The sequence below is a fragment of the Lucilia sericata genome, unplaced genomic scaffold, assembly GCF_015586225.1.
Source record: "Lucilia sericata isolate MDLA Ls3-8-SP2 unplaced genomic scaffold, ASM1558622v1 Contig001643F_arrow, whole genome shotgun sequence".
In the NCBI taxonomy this organism is placed as follows: domain Eukaryota; kingdom Metazoa; phylum Arthropoda; class Insecta; order Diptera; family Calliphoridae; genus Lucilia; species Lucilia sericata.
The window spans coordinates 1-25185 of NW_023995557.1; the positions used below are offsets into that span (position 1 = coordinate 1).

The 25185-nt window shown below is 31.2% G+C and overlaps 3 protein-coding genes across 4 annotated transcripts; 2 read left to right on the forward strand and 1 right to left on the reverse strand.

Moving 5' to 3' along the window:
• Positions 1-3453: 3453 nt before the first annotated feature.
• LOC119612291 (GATA zinc finger domain-containing protein 7) lies at positions 3454-4748 on the forward strand. The gene is given in 3 exon segments (XM_037968048.1): positions 3454-4057; positions 4060-4283; positions 4286-4748. Coding segments are annotated over 3 exon segments (867 nt in total). The 5' UTR covers positions 3454-3618; the 3' UTR covers positions 4490-4748.
• Positions 4749-15165: 10417 nt separating this feature from the next.
• On the reverse strand, positions 15166-15863 carry LOC119612285 (la1-like protein 13). Its single transcript, XM_037968042.1, has 3 exons — positions 15719-15863; positions 15534-15645; positions 15166-15329 (listed from the first exon to the last, which is right to left on the reverse strand). Exons 1-3 carry the CDS (start codon positions 15774-15776, stop codon positions 15236-15238), a joined length of 264 nt encoding a protein of 87 aa, XP_037823970.1. The 5' UTR covers positions 15777-15863; the 3' UTR covers positions 15166-15235.
• Positions 15864-22042: 6179 nt separating this feature from the next.
• On the forward strand, positions 22043-25136 carry LOC119612289. 2 transcript variants are annotated; one of them, XM_037968047.1, is made up of 4 exons: positions 22043-22313; positions 24569-24695; positions 24761-24893; positions 24959-25136. In XM_037968047.1, the coding sequence occupies exons 2-4, from the start codon at positions 24596-24598 to the stop codon at positions 25068-25070; spliced, it is 345 nt and encodes a 114-aa protein (XP_037823975.1). In that variant the 5' UTR covers positions 22043-22313; positions 24569-24595; the 3' UTR covers positions 25071-25136. The 2 variants fall into 2 exon arrangements, with proteins under 2 accessions (XP_037823975.1, XP_037823973.1); XM_037968045.1 differs by having other exon boundaries at positions 22043-22230.
• The last annotated feature ends 49 nt before the right edge of the window (positions 25137-25185 follow it).

Genomic DNA, 25185 nt, shown 5'->3' on the forward strand with positions numbered 1-25185 from the left:
AAAGAGGAAGTAAGTAGATGAATGAAAACAAAGAAAATCTACATTATAATGAAAAAACACTGAACTGAAAATGGTAACAGATACCAACAATAAAACACCAATAGAAAACTGTAATTAAAGTCTTATGCAAGCAAATCCCTGATGAATAATGAAGCCAAGAAAAAAAGTTATAAATAAATAATTTGTTTGTCATTTCATTATTTTCTTAAACATTTTTTAACAAAATTTTCCATTTTTAAAACACTTTTAATTCAACAAACCCCTTTTTAAAACACACTGCCACTGTTGTCTTTTCTTTAATAATAATTTTTCACACTTTTGCTTTAATTCTTTTTTGATAAATAACACTTTTTTCAATTAACTATTTCCTAAAATGGTAATCAAATCAATTTTTTTAGTTTTATAGTTAATGTGTATCGGCATTAGTTGTTAGATTTATGCTGCTGCTACTGCTACTGTTGAAATTAAAAGCCGCTGCTGCCTTTAGAGCGGCCCCTACTTAAAAACTAAAAAAACAGCTTGTACTTGTACAATCATGCACACGATTTTATTCACTTTTTTCTATATTCTTCTATATGTCATATTATTTTTTTGCTACTTTTGTGGTAGTTTTTTTTTATTGTTTTTATTCTTTTTAGTCCACTTTTCTCTTTTATTTTGTTACATTTAATAAAAAATCCCTCTTCGTCGTCACCTTAATGGCAATAACAGTTACCTCGACAACCAAAAATTGTTTGCTGCTAATTATTTGTTAAAAAAAACAACTTTTAGGGCGGGTTTTTATTAAAGTTTTATTTTTTCACATTAAATTGTAGCAGTCTTTAAAATTTGTATTTACTCTACAATGTTTATGTTTTTCATGCATTTGTGATTCGGTTTTACCTTATGACCGTTATTTATTGAACAGCTGTTTGCTATTTTTCTCATGTGTCTTGTTACGTCATAATAAAAGGACGAAAAAACGTTTTTTGCTGTCATTGTAAGCAACGTATTCTTGTGAGGGTTGCCAGGTAAATCATTTCTTTAAAAGCATAAACTTGTTGCAAATATGGGATTGGAAAATGTATTGGAGAAGATTAAAAAAAAAGGAAGGAAGGAAGGAAGGGGAAGGAAGGAAGGAAGAGGAAGGAAAGGAAGGAGGAAGGAAGGAAGGAAGGAAGGAAGGAAGGAAGGAAGGAAGGAAGGAAGGAGGAGGAAGGAAGAGAAGGAAGGAAGTAAGGAAGGAAGGAAGGTAAGAAGGTAAGAGTAAGAAGTAAGTACGTAAGTAAGTAAGTAAGTAAGTAAGTAAGTAAGTAAGTAAGTAAGTAAGTAAGTAAGTAAGTAAGTAAGTAAGTAAGTAAGTAAGTAAGTAAAAGTAAGTAAGTAAGTAAGTAAGTAAGTAAGTAAGTAAGTAGTAAGTAAGTAAGTAAGTAAGTAAGTAAGTAAGTAAGTAAGTAGTAAGTAAGTAAGTAAGTAAGTAAGTAAGTAGTAAGTAAGTAAGTAAGTAAGTAAGTAAGTAAGTAAGTAAGTAAGTAAGTAAGTAAGTAAGTAAGTAAGTAAGTAAGTAAGTAAGTAAGTAAGTAAGTAAGTAAGTAGTAAGTAAGTAAGTGTAAGTAAGTAAGTAAGTAAGTAAGTAAGTAAGTAAGTAAGTAAGTAAGTAAGTAAGTAAGTAAGTAAGTAAGTAAGTAAGTAAGTAAGTAAGTAAGTAAGTAAGTAGTAGTAAGTAAGTAAGTAAGTAAGTAAGTAAGTAAGTAAGTAAGTAAGTAGTAAGAAGTAAGTAAGTAAGTAAGTAAGTAAGTAAGTAAGTAAGTAAGTAAGTAAGTAAGTAAGTAAGTAAGTAAGTAAGTAAGTAAGTAAGTAAGTAAGTAAGTAAGTAAGTAAGTAAGTAAGTAAGTAAGTAAGTAAGTAAGTAAGTAAGTAAGTAAGTAAGTAAGTAAGTAAGTAGTAAGTAAGTAAGTAAGTAAGTAAGTAAGTAAGTAAGTAAGTAAGTAAGTAAGTAAGTAAGTAAGTAAGTAAGTAAGTAAGTAAGTAAGTAAGTAAGTAAAGTAAGTAAGTAAGTAAGTAAGTAAGTAAGTAAGTAGTAAGTAAGTAAGTAAGTAAGTAGTAAGTAAGTAAGTAAGTAAGTAAGTAAGTAAGTAAGTAAGTAAAGTAAGTAAGTAAGTAAGTAAGTAAGTAAGTAAGTAAGTAAGTAAGTAAGTAAGCTAAGTAAGTAAGTAAGTAAGTAAGTAAGTAAGTAAGTAAGTAAGTAAGTAAGTAAGTACGTAAGTAAGTAATAGTAAGTAAGTAAGTAAGTAAGTAAGTAAGTAAGTAAGTAAGTAAGTAGTAAGTAGTAAGTAAGTAAGTAAGTAAAGTAAGTAAGTAAGTAAGTAAGTAAAGTAAGTAAGTAAGTAAGTAAGTAAAGTAAGTAAGTAAGTAAGTAAGTAAGTACGTAGTAATTAGTAAGTACAGTAGTAAGTAAGTAAGTAAGTAAGTAAGTAAGTAAGTAAGTAAGTAAGTAAGTAAGGTAAGTAAGTAAGTAAGTAAGTAAGTGTAAGAAGTAAGTAAGTAAGTAAGTAGAAGTAAGTAAGTAAGTAAGTAAGTAAGTAAGTAAGTAAGTAAGTAAGTAAGTAGTAAGTAAGTAAGTAAGTAAGTAAGTAAGTAAGTAAGTAAGTAAGTAAGGAAGTAAGGAAGGAAGGAAGAAGGAAGGAAGAGTAAGGAAGAAGGAAGTAAGTAAGTAAGTAAGTAAGTAAGTAAGTAAGTAAGTAAGTAAGTAAGTAAGTAAGTAAGTAAGTAAGTAAGTAAGTAAGTAAGTAAGTAAGTAAGTAAGTAAGTAAAGTAAGTAAGTAAGTAAGTAAGTAAGTAAGGTAAGTAAGTAAGTAAGTAAGTATTTAAGTAAGTAAGTAAGTCCACCTTTCGACTTTTGTATTTCATGAAAGGTAGGCTTGTAGATCATTTTCCTACTTTTTTTGTCCTTTCGCTTTTATTCGACTTTTTCCGGCTTCTATTGCGAAAATCGATTCTTCGACTTTCTTCTTACATATAGCCCATTTTTCGACTTCGTTAGGACAATAAATTTCACTTCCACTTTTCGATAATTCTTCAATTATTTTAAAGCCGGTTTGCAGAAATCTAGTTGATATTTGAATACATATAAAACGGCAACCCTAACATTTTTGATGTATTAAAGAAGGCGGTATTGGGTGCAGAATATTAGAAAAAGAAATGTAAAACAAAACAACTGTGAAGTCCAACAACTCTCAAGACCTTTACTATTTGAAAAAAATTTAGCGTAATTTTTTTCTACCAGTGTACTTTTTGTTATGAATTTTAAATTTAATACCTTTTCTGGCAACTGTGTATTTTAATTTACTACTTTTCCTTTCACACGAAACGTAAACAAAACAATTACCCGTTATTCACACAAACAACAACACTTAAGTATAATGTTTTTTTTCATCTACTACGTTTGACATTTACAGAAAAATATTCTGCTTTTCTCCTGTAACAAAAAAAGTAAAAGAAAAATTAAACCAAAACACACCAAAACTTTAAAGAAAAAAACCAAAAATTTAACAATAAAATTGAAATAGTTAACAGCGTAAATAATTCATTTGAATTTATTTAAAAAATAATTTGTTTTTTGAGAAGTGAAACCTAAACATGGATATAATGGACATACAAGCAGTAGAATCTAAATTGAGTGACGTCACTGTGACCCCAATACCACGGTCACAGGTACAAAATTTCTACAATTATCAGCAGCAGCGTGAGCAACGCGAACAACAGCCACAAATCCAAATATCCGCTATACATCATGCGCCGCGAGAACGTCATTCCCACGGTTTGACGTCTACGGAAAGGGATGATATCCGTGTGGCTCATTCGTCCAGCAGTCGTGACCTGTATGCCCACTCGAAACGTGAGCGTGACTATCATCAGCAACTAAGTCAAGTGGCAGCAGCGGTGGCCAGTGGTAATACCTCAAATGCGGCTGTAGCGGCGGCTGCCTTGCAGTACACCCAACAGCTGCAGGCTCAATTAGCTTTACTGCAGCAGCAAGCCAATACAACTGCCTCACCTTCAATAACCTTAACACCCGCTAATCAAGAGCCTCGGTCTTGTCATCTACCTTAGCCTCTCAGCTGTCCATGACACCCATACCAAATACAAACCATAATAATGTTAGCATTACCTCAAATGGTGGTGGTGGTAGTGTCTCCACACCCTCACAACTCAAATACCCACAATCTACTTCACCCCTGATCTTAGGCAACAATATGGCCTCCAACCTTGCAACAGCCATGACCTCTTCCAGCTCCAATTTGGGGGCTCTGCGCAAAATAATTCTCAAAATAATGGCCTCACCAAATATGCCCAACTATTGGCTATAATCGAGGAGATGGGTCGTGATATACGACCCACCTATACCGGTTCGCGCACTTCTACAGAACGCCTGAAACGTGGCATTGTTCATGCACGCATATTGGTGCGTGAATGCCTAATGGAAACGGAACGTTCGGCTCGCCAATGAGATTTGCTAATGGCGGATGTTAAGCGGCTGATGTCCACTTCATTAACAACAAGTACTATTGATTCTTTGCAAGATTAGTCTTGTGATTGTTTCTCTTTCTATTTCCTAAACATTTAACTATAATTTTTATTTTTTAATCCCATACTTTTAGTTTTAATTGTAGTTTTATAAAAATTTTAACAATTTATTTTACTTTTAATTAATTTCATTTTATTACTTACACTTCCCGAAAATTTGTTTTTAGTTTTTAAATAATAGAGAATTACAGAAACTGTTTCTTTTTTTTTGTTAGAATTTGTATGTCAGATGTTGGATTTTATATAAAAAAAAGACAGTCTTAATTCTAAATAGTTGGCTAATTAGTTTATAATTTAATATTGTTTTATTTCAAAAAGAAATACATACATATATACGTATAAACGATTTAATGAATTTTTAGTTTTTTTTATAATTTTTAAAAATTTTAATTCGAAATTTTGTAAATAAATTGAAAATATATTTGGTTATAATAGACTAGACCAGACTACTAAATATACTATAGATAAGACTTTCGACCAGACTATTGACTAAGCTATCGACTATTGATTAGATAGTCTTGACTATAGACTAGGACTATAGACTAGATTATAGACTAGATTATAGACTAGACTATAGGCTAGACTTTAGCCTAGACTATAGACTGGACTATAGACTAGACTATAGACCAGACTATTGACTAGACTATAGACTAGACTATAGACTAGACTATAGATTAGACTATAGACTAGACTATAGACTAGACTATAGACTAGACTATAGACTAGACTATAGACTAGACTATAGACTAGACTATAGACTAGACTATAGTATAGACTATAGACTAGACTATAGACTAGACTACAGACTAGACTATAGACTGGACTTTAGCCTAGACTATAGACTATAGACTAGACTATAAACTACATTATAGACTAGATTATAGACTAGACTATAGACTAGACTTTAGCCTAGACTATAGACTGGACTATAGACTAGACTATAGTCTAGACTATAGACTAGACTATAGACTAGACTATAGACTAGACTATAGACTAGACTATAGACTAGACTATAGACTGGACTATAGACTAGACTATAGACTAGACTATAGACTAGACTATAGACTAGACTATAGACTAGACTATAGACTAGACTTTAGACTAGACTATAGACTAGACTATAGACTAGACTATAGACTAGACTATAGACTAGACTATAGACTAGACTATAGACTAGACTATAGACTAGACTATAGACTAGACTATAGACTAGACTATAGACTAGACTATAGACTAGACTATAGACTAGACTCTAGACTAGATTATAGACTAGACTACAGACTAGGCTATAGACTAAACTATAGACTACTATAGACTAGACTATAGACAAAAATATAGGCTAGAATATAGGCTAGACTATAAACTAGACTATAGACTGGACTATAGACTAGACTATAAAGTAGACTATAGACTAGACTATAGACTAGACTATAGACTAAACTATAGACTAGACTAGACTATAGACTAGACTATAGACTAGACTATAAACTAAACTATGTACTAGACAATAGACTAGACTATAGACTAGACTATAAACTAGACTATAGACTAGACTATAAACTAGACTATAGGCTAGACTATAGACTAGACTATAGACTAAACTATAGACTAGACTAGACTATAGACTAGACTATAGACTAGACTATAGACTAGACTATAGACTAGACTATAGACTAGACTATAGACTAGACTATAGACTAGACTATAGGACTAGACTATAGACTAGACTATAGACCTAGACTATAGACTAGTTTATAGACTAGACTAGACTATAGACTACACTAGACTATAGACTAGACTAGACTATAGACTAGTCTATAGACTAGACTATAGACTAGACTATAGACTAGACTATAGACTATATACTAGACAATAGACTAGACTATAGACTAGACTATAGACTAGACTATAAACTAGACTATAGACAAGACTATAAACTAGACTATAGACTAGACTAGGCCATATACTAGGCTACTAGACTAGACTATATACTAGGCTAGACTATAGACTAGACTATAGACTAGACTATAGATTAGACTATAGACTAGACTACTAGACTATAGACTAGACTATAGACTAGACTATAGACTAGACTATAGACTAGACTATAGACAAGACTATAGACTAGACCATAGACTAGACTGTATACTAGACTATAGACTAGACTATAGACTAGACCATAGACTAGACTATAGACTAGACTATAGACTAGACTATAGACTAGACTATAGACTATAGACTAGACTAGACTAGACTAGACTATAGACTAGACTATAGACTAGACTAGACTATAGACTAGACTAGACTATAGACTAGACTAGACTATAGACTAGCTAGACTATAGACTAGACTATAGACTAAACTATAGACTACTATAGACTAGACTATAGACAAAAATATAGGCTAGAATATAGGCTAGACTATAAACTAGACTATAGACTCGACTATAGACTAGACTATAAAGTAGACTATAGACTAGACTATAGACTAGGCTATAGAGTACTATAGACTAGACTATAGACTAGACTATAGACTAGGCTATAGACTAGACTATAGACTAGGCTATAGACTAGACTATAGACTAGACTATAGATTAGACTATAGACTAGACTATAGACTAGACTATAGACTAGACTATAGACTAGACTATAGACTAGACTATAGACTAGACTATAGACTAGACTATAGACTAGACTATAGACTAGACTATAGACTAGACTATAGACTAGACTATAGACTAGACTATAGACTAGACTATAGACTAGACTATAGACTAGACTATAGACTAGACTATAGACTAGACTATAGACTAGACTATAGACTAGACTATAGACTAGACTATAGACTAGACTATAGACTAGACTATAGACTAGACTATAGACTAGACTATAGACTAGACTATAGACTAGACTATAGAATAGACTATAGAATAGCTATAGACTAGACTATAGACTAGACTATAGACTAGACTATAGACTAGACTATAGACTAGACTATAGGCTAGACAATAGACTAGACTATAGACTAGACTATAGACTAGACTATAGACTAGACTATAGACTAGACTATAGGTTGACTATAGACTAGACTATAGACTAGACTATAGACTAGACTAGACTATAGACTAGACTAGACTATAGACTAGACTATAGACTAGACTATAGACTAGACTATAAACTAGACTATAGACTAGACTAAAGACTAGACTAAAGACTAGACTAAAGACTAGACTATAGACTAGACTATAGAATAGGCTATAGACTAGACTATAGACTAGACTATAGACTATACTATAGACTAGACTATAGCCTAGACTATAGACTAGACTATAGACTAAAATATAGGCTAGACTATAGACTAGACTATAGACAAGGCTATAGACAAGACTATAGCCTAGACTATAGCCTAGAGTATAGACTATACTATAGACTAGGCTATAGCCTGGACTGTAGACTAGGCTATAGACTAGACTATAGACTTGACTATAGACAAAATATATTTATTTTTGCTTAAGCCTAAAAGTAGGCAGTAATATTTATATGTTTTAAACTACTTTTTTTATAACAATATTATTTGTTTTAACTTCTTCAATAAGTCCATTAAAAAAAGTAAATTTAAAGAAAAAAGTAAACACTAGCCTAGATTAGCTCAGGTTTTTTCGTAAAATTTATATATTTAAAAATATATATTTGAAAAAAAAAAAAAATTAATATAATTATTAAGAATGATAAATAACTATTAGCTTTTACACTTTTAATATTAAAATCTGTATTGAACATAGTTATATGTATGTTTCAACATTTATTAAACTAAACAAGCTAATTAATATATATTTAATTTTTATTGGTATACGATTTATAAGAGACAAATGTTTACTATTAAAAAGAAAAAGAAAACAAATTGAAATATTAAAAAAATAGTAAAATTTTTTTGCCAGAAAAACAAACAAATGTATTTTTAAGTAATTTAAAAAAAAGGAAACAATGTATTTATAAAAAAACAAACACTTTAATAAAGTAATAAAATATTAAAGAAAAAGATTTGTTATTTTGTTTAAATTTTTATTAAAAATTAGTTTTTTTTTATTTTTTATAATTTATTTTACAAAATCTTAATACAAATTAAAAGTTTAACAGTCATGACGGGGACAACATTCAGGATAAGGTTTGCTATTGTCTTGGGGTATGTATTTGCAGGGTTCAAACTGTGTTCCTGGGGACAGCTGGAAATAAATTGAAAATATTAAAATTTTAAATTCAAACTTATTTCGAAAACCTAATTTTTAATAATTAACATCAAACACTTACGTTTTGGCAGTAAAAGCATTTGGTCCAGTACATTTGATTTCAGTACATTTACCGGGTAAAGAATAAGTTTCTCCCACTTTCACAACATGACCTTCATTTTGCATTCATCGGCTAAAATTAGACAAATCAATTGCGGAATTGTTATTAAACAATTATCATTAAAAAATAACTAAAATTAATAAATTACCTTGAGCAAAAGCGAAAATAGCCAAAATTGCGCATAAAACTAACAGGAAGCTCTTCATTTTTTCTTAGTAAAGATAATGTTTTTGATGCGATCACTTAAGGTTTTAGAAAACAACTGATTAGCATTAGTTAGAACTGGTGTGCTATTTATACAAGGGCTTTAAGTTCAATCTTGGGTTAAACAAGTTGTTTTTTTTCTATTACAAATGTGTGTGAGAGAGAGAGTCATTATTAAAAAATATTAACAATTTAGGGAACAATATGAAATGTTCTTAATTTCAGCTTCTTTTCTCTTTAATTCTGAATTATTCTATAATTTAATTTCTCTGCTGTTCTGCCTTCTTATGACAACAGTGTTAACAGCTACTGTGTATTTGGTTTTCTTAAAAATTTCCAATTTTTTTTTTTTTGTAAATATCAATATTTACTAAAGGTTTTTTGTTTAAAATGTTTGCCCATTCCTCATTTAAACAAACATAATTAAATATTTATAATAATAAATAAAATAAACAACCAAATACAAGACTATAGACTAGACTATAGACTAGACTATAAATTAGACTATAGACTAGACTATAGACTAGACTATAGACTAGACTGTAGACTAGACTATAGACTAGACTATAGACTAGACTATAGACTAGACTATAGACTAGACTATAGACTAGACTATAGACTAGACTATAGACTAGACTATAGACTAGACTATAGACTAGACTATAGACTAGACTATAGATTAGACTATAGACTAGACTTTAGACTAGACAATAGACTAGACTATAGACTAGACTATAGACTAGACTATAGACTAGACTATAGACTAGACTATAGACTAGACTATAGACTAGACTATAGACTAGACTATAGACTAGACTATAGACTAGACTATAGACTAGACCATAGACTAGACTATAGACTAGACTATAGACTAGACTATAGACTAGACTATAGACTAGACTATAGACTAGACTATAGACTAGACTATAGACTAGACTATAGACTAGACTATAGACTAGACTATAGACTAGACTATAGACTAGACTATAGACTAGACTATAGACTAGACTATAGACTAGACTATAGACTAGACTATAGACTAGACTACAGACTAGACTATAGACTAGACTATAGACTAGACTATAGACTAGACTATAGACTAGACTATAGACTAGACTATAGACTAGACTATAGACTAGACTATAGACTAGACTATAGACTAGACTATAGACTAGACTATAGACTAGACTATAGACTAGACTATAGACTAGACTATAGACTAGACTATAGACTAGACTATAGACTAGACTATAGACTAGACTATAGACTAGACTATAGACTAGACTATAGACTAGACTATAGACTAGACTATAGACTAGACTATAGACTAGACTATAGACTAGACTATAGACTAGACTATAGACTAGACTATAGACTAGACTATAGACTAGACTATAGACTAGACTATAGACTAGACTATAGACTAGACTATAGACTAGACTATAGACTAGACTAAGACTAGACTATAGACTAGACTATAGACTAGACTATAGACTAGACTATAGACTAGACTATAGACTAGACTATAGACTAGACTATAGACTAGACTATAGACTAGACTATAGACTAGACTATAGACTAGACTATAGACTAGACTATAGACTAGACTATAGACTAGACTATAGACTAGACTATAGACTAGACTATAGACTAGACTATAGACTAGACTATAGACTAGACTATAGACTAGACTATAGACTAGACTATAGACTAGACTATAGACTAGACTATAGACTAGACTATAGACTAGACTATAGACTAGACTATAGACTAGACTATAGACTAGACTATAGACTAGACTATAGACTAGACTTTAGACTAGACTATAGACTAGACTAGACTAGACTATAGACTAGACTATAGACTAGACTATAGACTAGACTATAGACTAGACTATAGACTAGACTATAGACTAGACTATAGACTAGACTATAGACTAGACTATAGACTAGACTATAGACTAGACTATAGACTAGACTATAGACTAGACTATAGACTAGACTATAGACTAGACTATAGACTAGACTATAGACTAGACTATAGACTAGACTATAGACTAGACTATAGACTAGACTATAGACTAGACTATAGACTAGACTATAGACTAGACTATAGACTAGACTATAGACTAGACTATAGACTAGACTATAGACTAGACTATAGACTAGACTATAGACTAGACTATAGACTAGACTATAGACTAGACTATAGACTAGACTATAGACTAGACTATAGACTAGACTATAGACTAGACTATAGACTAGACTATAGACTAGACTATAGACTAGACTATAGACTAGACTATAGACTAGACTATAGACTAGACTATAGACTAGACTATAGACTAGACTATAGACTAGACTATAGACTAGACTATAGACTAGACTATAGACTAGACTATAGACTAGACTATAGACTAGACTATAGACTAGACTATAGACTAGACTATAGACTAGACTATAGACTAGACTATAGACTAGACTATAGACTAGACTATAGACTAGACTATAGACTAGACTATAGACTAGACTATAGACTAGACTATAGACTAGACTATAGACTAGACTATAGACTAGACTATAGACTAGACTATAGACTAGACTATAGACTAGACTATAGACTAGACTATAGACTAGACTATAGACTAGACTATAGACTAGACTATAGACTACACTATAGACTAGACTATAGACTAGACTATAGACTAGACTATAGACTAGACTATAGACTAGACTATAGACTAGACTATAGACTAGACTATAGACTAGACTATAGACTAGACTTAAGACTAGACTATAGACTAGACTATAGACTAGACTATAGACTAGACTATAGACTAGACTATAGACTAGACTATAGACTAGACTATAGACTAGACTATAGACTAGACTATAGACTAGACTATAGACTATAGACTAGACTATAGACTAGACTATAGACTAGACTATAGACTAGACTATAGACTAGACTATAGACTAGACTATAGACTAGACTATAGACTAGACTATAGATTAGACTATAGACTAGACTATAGACTAGACTATAGACCAGACTATAGACTGGACTATAGACCAGACTATAGACTAGACTATAGACTGGACTATAGACTAGACTATAGACTAGACTATAGACTAGACTATAGACTAGACTATAGACTAGACTATAGACTAGACTATAGACTAGACTATAGACTAGACTATAGACTAGACTATAGACTACACTATAGACTAGACTATAGACTAGACTATAGACTAGACTATATACTACACTATAGACTACACTATAGACTAGACTATAGACTAGACTATATACTACACTATAGACTACACTATAGACTAGACTATAGACTAGACTATAGACTAGACTATAGACTAGACTATAGACTACACTATAGACTACACTATAGACTACACTATAGACTAGACTATAGACTAGACTATAGACTAGACTATAGACTAGACTATAGACTAGACTATAGACTAGACTATAGACTAGACTATAGACTAGACTATAGACTAGACTATAGACTAGACTATAGGCTAGACTATAGACTAGACTATAGACTAGACTATAGACTAGACTATAGACTAGACTATAGACTAGACTATAGACTAGACTATAGACTAGACTATAGACTAGACTATAGACTAGACTATAGACTAGACTATAGACTAGACAATAGACTAGACTATAGACTAGACTATAGACTAGACTATAGACTAGACTATAGACTAGACTATAGACTAGACTATAGACTAGACTATAGACTAGACTATAGACTAGACTATAGACTAGACTATAGACTAGACTATAGACTAGACTATAGACTGGACTATAGGCTAGACTATAGACTAGACTATAGACTAGACTATAGACTAGACTATAGACTAGACTATAGACTAGACTATAGACTAGACTATAGACTAGACTATAGACTAGACTATAGACTAGACTATAGACTAGACTATAGACTAGACTATAGACTAGACTATAGACTAGACTATAGACTAGACTATAGACTAGACTATAGACTAGACTATAGACTAGACTATAGACTAGACTATAGACTAGACTATAGACTAGACTATAGACTAGACTATATAGACTAGACTATAGACTAGACTATAGACTAGACTATAGACTAGACTATAGACTAGACTATAGACTAGACTATAGACTAGACTATAGACTAGACTATAGACTAGACTAGACTATAGACTACAGACTATAGACTATAGACTATAGACTAGACTAGACTATAGACTATAGACTATAGACTATAGACTATAGACTATAGACTAGACTAGACTATAGACTAGACTAGACTATAGACTAGACTAGACTAGACTAGACTAGACTAGACTAGACTAGACTAGACTAGACTAGACTAGACTATAGACTAGACTAGACTATAGACTAGACTGACTATAGACTAGACTAGACTATAGACTAGACTAGACTATAGACTAGACTAGACTAGACTATAGACTAGACTAGACTATAGACTAGACTAGACTAGACTATAGACTAGACTATAGACTAGACTATAGACAAGACTATAGACTAGACTATAGACTAGACTAGACTATAGACTAGACTATAGACTAGACTATAGACTAGACTATAGACTAGACTATAGACTAGACTATAGACTAGACTATAGACTAGACTATAGACTAGACTATAGACTAGACTAGACTATAGACTAGACTATAGACTAGACTGTAGATTAGACTATAGACTAGACTATAGACTAGACTATAGACTAGACTATAGACTAGACTATAGACTAGACTATAGACTAGACTATAGACTAGACTATAGACTAGACTATAGACTAGACTATAGACTAGACTATAGACTAGACTATAGACTAGACTAGACTAGACTATAGACTAGACTATAGACTAGACTATAGACTAGACTATAGACTAGACTATAGACTAGACTATAGACTAGACTATAGACTAGACTATAGACTAGACTATAGACTAGACTATAGACTAGACTATAGACTAGACTAGACTATAGACTAGACTAGACTAGACTAGACTATAGACTAGACTAGACTATAGACTAGACTAGACTAGACTATAGACTAGACTATAGACTAGACTATAGACTAGACTATAGACTAGACTATAGACTAGACTATAGACTAGACTATAGACTAGACTATAGACTACATAGACTAGACTATAGACTAGACTATAGACTAGACTATAGACTAGACTATAGACTAGACTATAGACTAGACTATAGACTAGACTATAGACTAGACTATAGACTAGACTATAGACTAGACTATAGACTAGACTATAGACTAGACTATAGACTAGACTATAGACTAGACTATAGACTAGACTATAGACTAGACTATAGACTAGACTATAGACTAGACTATAGACTAGACTATAGACTAGACTATAGACTAGACTATAGACTAGACTATAGACTAGACTATAGACTAGACTATAGACTAGACTATAGACTAGACTATAGACTAGACTATAGACTAGACTATAGACTAGACTATAGACTAGACTATAGACTAGACTATAGACTAGACTATAGACTAGACTATAGACTAGACTATAGACTAGACTATAGACTAGACTATAGACTAGACTATAGACTAGACTATAGACTAGACTATAGACTAGACTATAGACTAGACTATAGACTAGACTATAGACTAGACTATAGACTAGACTATAGACTAGACTATAGACTAGACTATAGACTAGACTATAGACTAGACTATAGACTAGACTATAGACTAGACTATAGACTAGACTATAGACTATATAGACTAGACTATAGACTAGACTATAGACTAGACTATAGACTAGACTATAGACTAGACTATAGACTAGACTATAGACTAGACTATAGACTAGACTATAGACTAATAGACTATAGACTAGACTATAGACTAGACTATAGACTAGACTATAGACTAGACTATATAGTATTCTAGGTTATATACTAGGCTATGAACTATAGACTTTTAAAGTTTTAAATTGAAAATATAAGAATATTTGTTTAATTTTTTGTATAAATATATGTTTATTTTCTTTTGTTTATATTGACAAAATAACTGAATACAAATTTAAAGTTTAACATTCATGACGGGGACAACATTCAGGAAAAGGTTTGGTATTGTCTTGAGGTATTAATTTGCAGGTTTTCAAGCTTTGTTCCGGAGGGCAACTGGAAATAATGAGAAAATGTTACAATCTTTAATATTCTAAACGATATTTTAGTGTTAAATTGCAGAGCTGGTAAACTGTGTTTTTTAATTTTTCAAAATATTTTACATAAAATTGTTTTTCTAGAAAATCGAGTTCGAAAACTTGAAATGTTAAGAAAATTTCGACAGTTTCGAAATTCGAAATTAATTTTTCAAGCACTTACGTTTTGGCAGTAAAAGAATCAGGTCCATTACATTTAATTTCTGAACACTTGCCGGGCAAAGAGTAAGTTTCTCCCACTTTTACAACATGACCATCAATTTTGCAGTCATCGGCTAAAAATTAAAGGAAATATTTTCGAAATTGTTTTTAAACAATTATCATTAAATAACAATTAAATTAAATTACCTTGAACAAAAGCGAAAACAGCCAAAAAAGCGAACAAAACAAACAGGAAGCTCTTCATTTTTTCTGAGTAAAGATAATATTATTGTTATTTGATACGATCGCTGGAGGTTTCAGAAAACAACTGATTATCTTTAGCTAGAACTGGTCAGCTATTTATACAATTCTTTAGATCCAAAATTAGGATAAACAAGTTGTTTTTTTTTCTTCTTCTATTATTATTTGCAGAATAATTATTATTAAAAAAGATCAATAAATTAGGAACAAAAATATATATATAAACCGTTTCCTATTAGAAATGTTTTTAAATTTTAAATTATCTTGCATTTCTTTTTAAAATTGCATTGAAATTTAAACCCGTTTTCTATTATTTTAATTGAAAGTCTTGCTGTCTTAAATATTAAACTTAACTTTTTTAAAATCTAAATGCTTTAAACATTTCTTCTGGAAACAGTGTTAACAGCTACTGTATATTTGTTTTTGTTTTCTTTTTTAATTCCCAATATTTTTGTTAAAAATCAATATTTATTTAAGGATTTTTTATATTATAATTGTTTGCGTATGTCTAATAAAATAAATATCAATAATACTTATAATAATTAAAACAAACACTTTTTGACTCTGGGATTTTCTGTTAAATGCATGCAAGATACGCTTGTTTCAAAATAACATTATAAATATTCGTTTATTTTTAAATTTCTTTTCCAAAAAAATTAACATAAATATGGTGGAACATTTACAGGAACAACGTAATTGTCTAGACTTTATATACTATAAACATTTAGACTCGTCCAGAGTGTATAGCATGCATCTATTGTATAGTCTGGACTGTGGTCAAGTCTATAGTGTGGAATATATGTAGGACTATAATGTAGTCAATAGTCTGCACTATAGACTAGTCTATAGTCAGGACTATAGGATTTTTCATAGTCTAATCTGTAGTACGAACTATAATCATATCAACAATCTGGACTATACATAGTCTAGTCTAAAGTTTGGACTATAATAGAGTCTATAATGTTTACTATAGTCAAGACTATAGATAAGAATATACACTAGACTAGAGATAAGATATATTTTAGTATACTGTCTGGCCTGTAGTCGTCTATAGTTAGATATCCTCGTTTATAGTCGAAATATGTATAGTTTGGTATATATTATAGTTGATAGTCTAGTCTATAGTCTCTTGTATAGACTAGTCTATAGTCTCTTGTATAGACTAGTCCATAGTCTAGTTTATAGTCTAGTCTATAGTCTAATCTATAGTCTAGACTATAGTCTAGTCTATAGTCTAGTCTATAGTCTAGACTATAGTCTAGTCTATAGTCTAGTCTATAGTCTAGACTATAGTCTAGTCTATAGTCTAGTCTATAGTCTAGTCTATAGTCTAGTCTATAGTCTAGTCTATAGTCTAGTCTATAGTCTAGTCTATAGTCTAGTCTATAGGTCTAGTCTATAGTCTAGTCTATAGTCTAGTCTATAGTCTAGTCTATAGTCTAGTCTATAGTCTAGTCTATAGTCTAGTCTATAGTCTAGTCTATAGTCTATAGTCTAGTCTATAGTCTAGTCTATAGTCTAGTCCTATAGTCTAGTCTATAGTCTAGTCTATAGTCTAGTCTATAGTCTAGTCTATAGTCTAATCTATAGTCTAGACTATAGTCTAGTCTATAGTCTAGTCTATAGTCTAGTCTATAGTCTAATCTATAGTCTAGACTATAGTCTAGTCTATATTCTAGTCTATAGTCCAGTCTATAGTATAGTCTATAGTCTAGTCTATAGTCTAGTCTATAGTCTAGTCTATTTTCTAGTCTATAGTCCAGTCTATAGTCCAGTCTATAGTCCAGTCTATAGTCTAGTCTATAGTCTAGTCTATAGTCTAGTCTATAGTCTAGTCTATAGTCTAGTCTATAGTCTAGTCTATAGTCTAGTCTATAGTCTAGTCTATAGTCTAGTCTATAGCCTAGTCTATAGTCTAGTCTATAGTCTAGTCTATAGTCTAGTCTATAGTCTAGTCTATAGTCTAGTCTATAGTCTAGTCTATAGTCTAGTCTATAGTCTAGTCTATAGTCTAGTCTATAGTCTAGTCTATAGTCTAGTCTATAGTCTAGTCTATAGTCTAGTCTATAGTCTAGTCTATAGTCTAGTCTATAGTCTAGTCTATAGTCTAGTCTATAGTCTAGTCTATAGTCTAGTCTATAGTCTAGTCTATAGTCTAGTCTATAGTCTAGTCTAGTCTATGTCTAGTCTATAGTCCAGTCTATAGTCCAGTATAGTCAGTCTATAGTCCAGTCTATAGTCTAGTCTATAGTCTATAGTCTAGTCTATAGTCTAGTCTATAGTCTAGTCTATAGTCTAGTCTATAGTCTAGTCTATAGTCTAGTCTATAGTCTAGTCTATAGTCGTCTATGGTCTAGTCTATAGTCTAGTCTATAGTCTAGTCTATAGTCAGTCTATAGTCTATTCTATAGTTAGTCTATAGTCTAGTCTATAGTCTAGTCTATAGTCTAGTCTATAGTCTAGTCTATAGTCTAGTCTATAGTCTAGTCTATAGTCTAGTCTATAGTCTAGTCTATAGTCTAGTCTATAGTCTTCTAGTCATAGTCTAGTCTATAGTCTAGTCTATAGTCTAGTCTATAGTCTAGTCTATAGTCTAGTCTATAGTCTAGTATATAGTCTAGTATATAGTCTAGTCTATAGTCTAGTCTATAGTCTAGTCTATAGTCTAGTCTATAGTCTAGTCTATAGTCTAGTCTATAGTCCAGTCTATAGTCTAGTCTATAGTGTAGTCTATAGTCTAGTCTATTGTCTAGTCTATTGTCTAGTCTATAGTCTAGTCTATAGTCTAGTCTATAGTCTAGTCTATAGTCTAGTCTATAGTCTAGTCTATAGTCTAGTCTATAGTCTAGTCTATAGTCTAGTCTATAGTCTAGTCTATAGTCTAGTCTATAGTCTAGTCTATAGTCTAGTCTATAGTCTAGTCTATAGTCTAGTCTATAGTCTAGTCTATAGTCTAGTCTATAGTCTAGTCTATAGTCTAGTCTATAGTCTAGTCTATAGTCTAGTCTATAGTCTAGTCTATAGTCTAGTCTATAGTCTAGTCTATAGTCTAGTCTATAGTCTAGTCTATAGTCTAGTCTATAGTCTAGTCTATAGTCTAGTCTATAGTCTAGTCTATAGTCTAGTCTATAGTCTAGTCTATAGTCTAGTCTATAGTCTAGTCGATAGTCTAGTCGATAGTCTAGTCTATAGTCTAGTCTATAGTCTAGTCTATAGTCTAGTCTATAGTCTAGTCTATAGTCTAGTATAGTCTAGTCTATAGTCTAGTCTATAGTCTAGTCTATAGTCTAGTCTATAGTCTAGTCTATAGTCTAGTCTATAGTCTAGTCTATAGTCTAGTCTATAGTCTAGTCTATAGTCTAGTCTATAGTCTAGTCTATAGTCTAGTCTATAGTCTAGTCTATAGTCTAGTCTATAGTCTAGTCTATAGTCTAGTCTATAGTCTAGTCTATAGTCTAGTCTATAGTCTAGTCTATAGTCTAGTCTATAGTCTAGTCTATAGTCTAGTCTATAGTCTAGTCTATAGTCTAGTCTATAGTCTAGTCTATAGTCTAGTCTAGTCTAGTCTATAGTCTAGTCTATAGTCTAGTCTATAGTCTAGTCTATAGTCTAGTTATAGTCTAGTCTATAGTCTAGTCTATAGTCTAGTCTATAGTCTAGTCTATAGTCTAGTCTATAGTCTAGTCTATAGTCTAGTCTATAGTCTAGTCTATAGTTTAGTCTATAGTCTAATCTATAGTCTTGTCTATAGTCTAGTGTATAGTCTAGTGTATAGTCTAGTCTATAGTCTAGTCTATAGTCTAGTCTATAGTCTAGTCTATAGTCTAGTGTATAGTCTAGTCTATAGTCTAGTGTATAGTCTAGTCTATAGTCTAGTCTATAGTCTAGTCTATAGTCTAGTCTATAGTCTAGTCTATAGTCTAGTCTATAGTTTAGTCTATAGTTTAGTCTATAGTCTAGTCTATAGTCTAGTCTATAGTCTAGTCTATAGTCAAGTCTATAGTCTAGTCTATAGTCTAGTCTATAGCCTAGTCTATAGTCTAGTCTATAGTCTAGTCTATAGTCTAGTCTATAGTCTAGTCTATAGTCTAGTCTATAGTCTAGTCTATAGTCTAGTCTATAGTCTAGTCTATAGTCTAGTCTATAGTCTAGTCTATAGTCTAGTCTATAGTCTAGTCTATAGTCTAGTCTATAGTCTAGTCTATAGTCTAGTCTATAGTATGGTCTATAGTCTAGTCTATAGTCTAGTCTATAGTCTAGTCTATAGTCTGGTCTATAGTCTATATAGTCTAGTCTATAGTCTAGTCTATAGTCTAGTCTATAGTTTAGTATATAGTCTAGTCTATAGTCTAGTCTATAGTTTAGTCTATAGTCTAGTCTATAGTCTAGTCTATAGTCTAGTCTATAGTCAAGTCTATAGTCTAGTCTATAGTCTAGTCTATAGTCTAGTCTATAGTCTAGTCTATAGTCTAGTCTATAGTCTAGTCTATAGTCTAGTCTATAGTCTAGTCTATAGTCTAGTCTATAGTCTAGTCTATAGTCTAGTCTATACTCTAGTCTAAGTCTAGTCTAAGTCTAGTCTATAGTCTAGTCTATAGTCTAGTCTATAGTCTAGTCTTAGTCTAGTCTATAGTCTAGTAGTCTATAGTCGTCTATAGTCTAGTCTATAGTCTAGTTTATAGTCCAGTCTATAGTCTAGTCTATAGTCTAGTCTAGTCTATAGTCTATCTAGTCTATAGTCTAGTCTATAGTCTAGTCTATAGTCTAGTCTATAGTCTATCTATAGTCTAGTCTATAGTCTAGTCTATAGGTCTAGTCTATAGTCTATGTCTATAGTCTAGTCTATAGTCTAGTCTATAGTCTAGTCTATAGTCTAGTCTATAGTCTAGTCTATACTCCAGTCTATAGTCTAGTCTAGTCTATAGTCTAGTCTATAGTCTAGTCTATAGTCTAGTCTATAGTCTAGTCTATAGTCTAGTCTATAGTCTAGTCTATAGTCTAGTCTATAGTCTAGTCTATAGTCTAGTCTATAGTCTAGTCTAAAGTCTAGTCTAAAGTCTAGTCTATAGTCTAGTCTATAGTCTAGTCTATAGTCTAGTCTATAGTCTAGTCTATAGTCTAGTCTATAGTCTAGTCTATAGTCTAGTCTATAGTCTAGTCTATAGTTAGTCTATAGTCTAGTCTACAGTCTAATCTATAGTCTTGTCTATAGTCTAGTCTATAGTCTAGTCTATAGTCTAGTCTATAGTCTAGTGTATAGTCTAGTGTATAGTCTAGTCTATAGTCTAGTCTATAGTCTTGTCTATAGTCTGGTCTATAGTCTAGTCTATAGTTTAGTCTATAGTTTAGTCTATAGTCTAGTCTATAGTCTAGTCTATAGTCTAGTCTATAGACTAGTCTAGTCTATAGTCTAGTCTATAGTCTAATCTATAGTCTAGTCTATAGTCTAGTCTATAGTCTAGTCTATAGTTTAGTCTATAGTCTAGTCTATAGTCTAGTCTATAGTCTAGTCTATAGTCTAGTCTATAGTCTAGTCTATAGTCTAGTCTATAGTCTAGTCTATAGTCTAGTCTATAGATTAGTCTATGGTCTAGTCTATAGTCTAGTCTATAGTCTAGTCTATAGTCTAGTCTATAGTTTAGTTTATAGTCTAGTCTATAGTCTAGTCTATAGTATAGTCTATAGTCAAGTCTATAGTCTATAGTCTAGTCTATAGTCCTAGTCTGTAGTCTAGTCTGTATTCTAGTCTTTAGTCTAGTCTATAGTCTAGTCTATAGTCTTGTCTATAGTCTAGTCTATAGTCTTGTCTATAGTCTAGTCTATAGTCTTGTCTATAGTCTAGTCTATATTATGTTTATATTTTCTTATTTACACTTTTAAAAAAATTCCCAACCCATAGTGCCCACTATTTATGGCCATTTCTAATCCACTTGTTATTGTTGTTTTCTTTAGCTTTTGTTTCTATTTGAAAATCTGTTATATTCTACGCAAATTTTTAAGCCAAAGTTGTTTTTTGAAATATTTATTGTAAATTATGATCAGTTTATTTCAAAGTTAAAATTTATTTATTTTTTGTTATTGGTTTTGCTATAACATCATCTTTTTATTAATAAATTTTTTTCACACTATTATTATTATTTAAATCTATCCAATGAAAGCAACAAAATTTAATCACAATGTTTTAAAACAAAAACAGCTAAATTAGTCACCCTCTAGAAAGAAATTACAAACAAAGGAATTGTAGAAATTTAGAAAATGTTATTTCAGTCAACGAGAAACTCTGTAAACATAAAGTTAAAAAAAAGCGAAACGGTCAAAAGTTATATAAATCTGAATAAAATTACAAGAAAAAAATTTGAAAATTTGAATAAATCTAATAAAAATATTAAAATTTTAAATCAAATATTGAAAAAGAGAAATTGAAATTTAAGTGCTTTTACAACTTTTAATTACAAAAGGTCTATAAAAATTATTGACGAAAACGCAAAAGTCATTAAAAAATTAAAAAAGTTTAAAGTCCAATTTATAATATTCTGGACAAGTATGTAGTCTATTGTCTAGACTAAAGACTAATGTGTCTATAGTCTATTCCATAGTCTAGTTTATGTTCTAGCATATAGGCTATAATCTCTTCCATAGTATAGTATATGATCTAGCCTATAGGCTAGTATATATTCTAGTCTATAATCTAGTCTATAGTCTGGACAATATTATAGACTATAGTTTGGACTATAGTATAGACTATTGTCTTTACTATGGTATTGACTATTGTCTATGCTATTGTTTACTCTATTGTCTGGCATATAGTTTAGCCTTCAATCTTTACTATAGTTAATAGTCTTGACTATAGTCTAGTCCATAGCATAGACTATAGTATGAACTATAGTAAAGACTATACTCTGGACTATAATATACACTACTGTCTGGACTATTGTCTGGACTATAATCTGAAATATAGTAAAAACTATAGAAGAGACTAAAGTCTCTTCTTTATTACAGACTATAGTCTGAACTATTATATAGACTACAGTCTGGACTATAATTTAGTCTACAGTGTGGACTATAGTTCAGTCTGTAATCAAGTCTGTAGTCTAGTCTATAATATAGTCAATAGTCAAGTCTATAGTCTTGTCTATTGTTTAGTCTAGTATATAGTGTAGTCTGTAGTCTAGTCAATAGTCTAGTCTATAGTTTAGTCTATTCTATAGTCTAGTCAATAGTCTAGTCTAGTCTATAGTCTAGTCTATAGTCTAGTCAATAGTCTAGTCTAGTCTATAGAGTCTATAGTCTAGTCTATAGTCTAGTCTATAGTCTAGTCTATAGTCTAGTCTATAGTCTAGTCTATAGTCTAGTCTATAGTCTAGTCTATAGTCTAGTCTATAGTCTAGTCTATAGTCTAGTCTATAGTCTAGTCTATAGTCTAGTCTATAGTCTAGTCTATAGTCTAGTCTATAGTCTAGTCTATAGTCTAGTCTATAGTCTAGTCTATAGTCTAGTCTATAGTCTAGTCTATAGTCTAGTCTATAGTCTAGTCTATAGTCTAGTCTATAGTCTAGTCTATAGTCTAGTCTATAGTCTAGTCTATAGTCTAGTCTATAGTCTAGTCTATAGTCTAGTCTATAGTCTAGTCTATAGTCTAGTCTATAGTCTAGTCTATAGTCTAGTCTATAGTCTAGTCTATAGTCTAGTCTATAGTCTAGTCTATAGTCTAGTCTATAGTCTAGTCTATAGTCTAGTCTATAGTCTAGTCTATAGTCTAGTCTATAGTCTAGTCTATGGTCTAGTCTATAGTCTAATCAATAGTCTAGTCTAGTCTATAGTCTAGTCTATAGTCTAGTCTATAGTCTAGTCTATAGTCTAGTCTATAGTCTAGTCTATAGTCTAGTCTATAGTCTAGTCTATAGTCTAGTCTATAGTCTAGTCTATAGTCTAGTCTATAGTCTAGTCTATAGTCTAGTCTATAGTCTAGTCTATAGTCTAGTCTATAGTCTAGTCTATAGTCTAGTCTATAGTCTAGTCTATAGTCTAGTCTATAGTCTAGTCTATAGTCTAGTCTATAGTCTAGTCTATAGTCTAGTATAGTCTAGTCTATAGTCTAGTCTATAGTCTAGTCTATAGTCTAGTCTATAGTCTAGTCTATAGTCTAGTCTATAGTCTAGTCTATAGTCTAGTCTATAGTCTAGTCTATAGTCTAGTCTATAGTCTAGTCTATAGTCTAGTCTATAGTCTAGTCTATAGTCTAGTCTATAGTCTAGTCTATAGTCTAGTCTATAGTCTAGTCTATAGTCCTAGTCTATAGTCTAGTCTATAGTCTAGTCTATAGTCTAGTCTATAGTCTAGTCTATAGTCTAGTCTATAGTCTAGTCTATAGTCTAGTCTATAGTCTAGTCTATAGTCTAGTCTATAGTCTAGTCTATAGTCTAGTCTATAGTCTAGTCTATAGTCTAGTCTATAGTCTAGTCTATAGTCTAGTCTATAGTCTAGTCTATAGTCTAGTCTATAGTCTAGTCTATAGTCTAGTCTATAGTCTAGTCTATAGTCTAGTCTATAGTCTAGTCTATAGTCTAGTCTATAGTCTAGTCTATAGTCTAGTCTATAGTTTAGTCTATAGACTAGTTATTAGTATAGTCTATAGTCTAGTCTATAGTCTTTTCTAGTCTAGTGTATAGTCTAGTTTTTAATCTAATCTATAGTCTAGCCTACAGTTTAGTCTATAATCTAGTCTATTCTGTAGTTTAGTCTAGAGTCTAGTCCAAAGTCTAGAGTGTAGTTAGTAAACATAGTATTCGGTTTCAGATTTCTTGCTAAAATTTTAACTTAAACATGCATCATAAACCTCAACTTCTTATTGCAATAATGGCTGCTTTTGCCTGGAACGTGATGCCATTTAGTCTTCAATTTATGGGGAATATGCAGCATCCGGGTAGGATACCATAATCGAGTTAATACAATTAATAAACTATTAAAATTGTCTCTCGTTGTATATAGATCTACCAAATCACTGTTATTTTGAAGAGTATAACATTACCATACCGGTAAATAGAACAGTTTATCCTACTAATTTGGATGCGGTATGTTTCAAGGTCTATTGCCGGGAAGACTATGTATTGCAAATTAAACAGTAAGTGTTTTCTTAATATTAAAATTTTTCTATAGTTTATATTAATTAATTTATTATTATTTCAGTTGTGATCGTATGATGGCTCCCCGACACTGTGATGAAAGTCCCTATGACTTTAGTAAACCTTATCCTCAATGTTGCCCCATTCTTAAATGCAAAAATGATATTTATTTTTAAGAAAAATTTAAATTGTTTTTATTTTTAAATTATTTATATTTTATTAGTATTATGGATTAGTTGGTGTAAAATTTATTTATTTTCTTATTTATTTTATAATTTTAATTTATTTAAA

Coding starts and splice junctions, on each gene's coding strand:
- LOC119612285 (XM_037968042.1), bottom strand. CDS start 15,776: ATGAAGAGCTTCCTGTTTGTTTTGTTCGCTTTTTTGGCTGTTTTCGCT. Junction 15,646..15,718: donor TGTTTTCGCTTTTGTTCAAG/GTAATTTAATTT, acceptor TTTAATTTTTAG/CCGATGACTGCAAAATTGAT. Junction 15,330..15,533: donor GATTCTTTTACTGCCAAAAC/GTAAGTGCTTGA, acceptor CATTATTTCCAG/TTGCCCTCCGGAACAAAGCT.
- LOC119612289 (XM_037968047.1), top strand. CDS start 24,596: ATGCATCATAAACCTCAACTTCTTATTGCAATAATGGCTGCTTTTGCC. Junction 24,696..24,760: donor GGGGAATATGCAGCATCCGG/GTAGGATACCAT, acceptor CGTTGTATATAG/ATCTACCAAATCACTGTTAT. Junction 24,894..24,958: donor TATGTATTGCAAATTAAACA/GTAAGTGTTTTC, acceptor TTATTATTTCAG/TTGTGATCGTATGATGGCTC.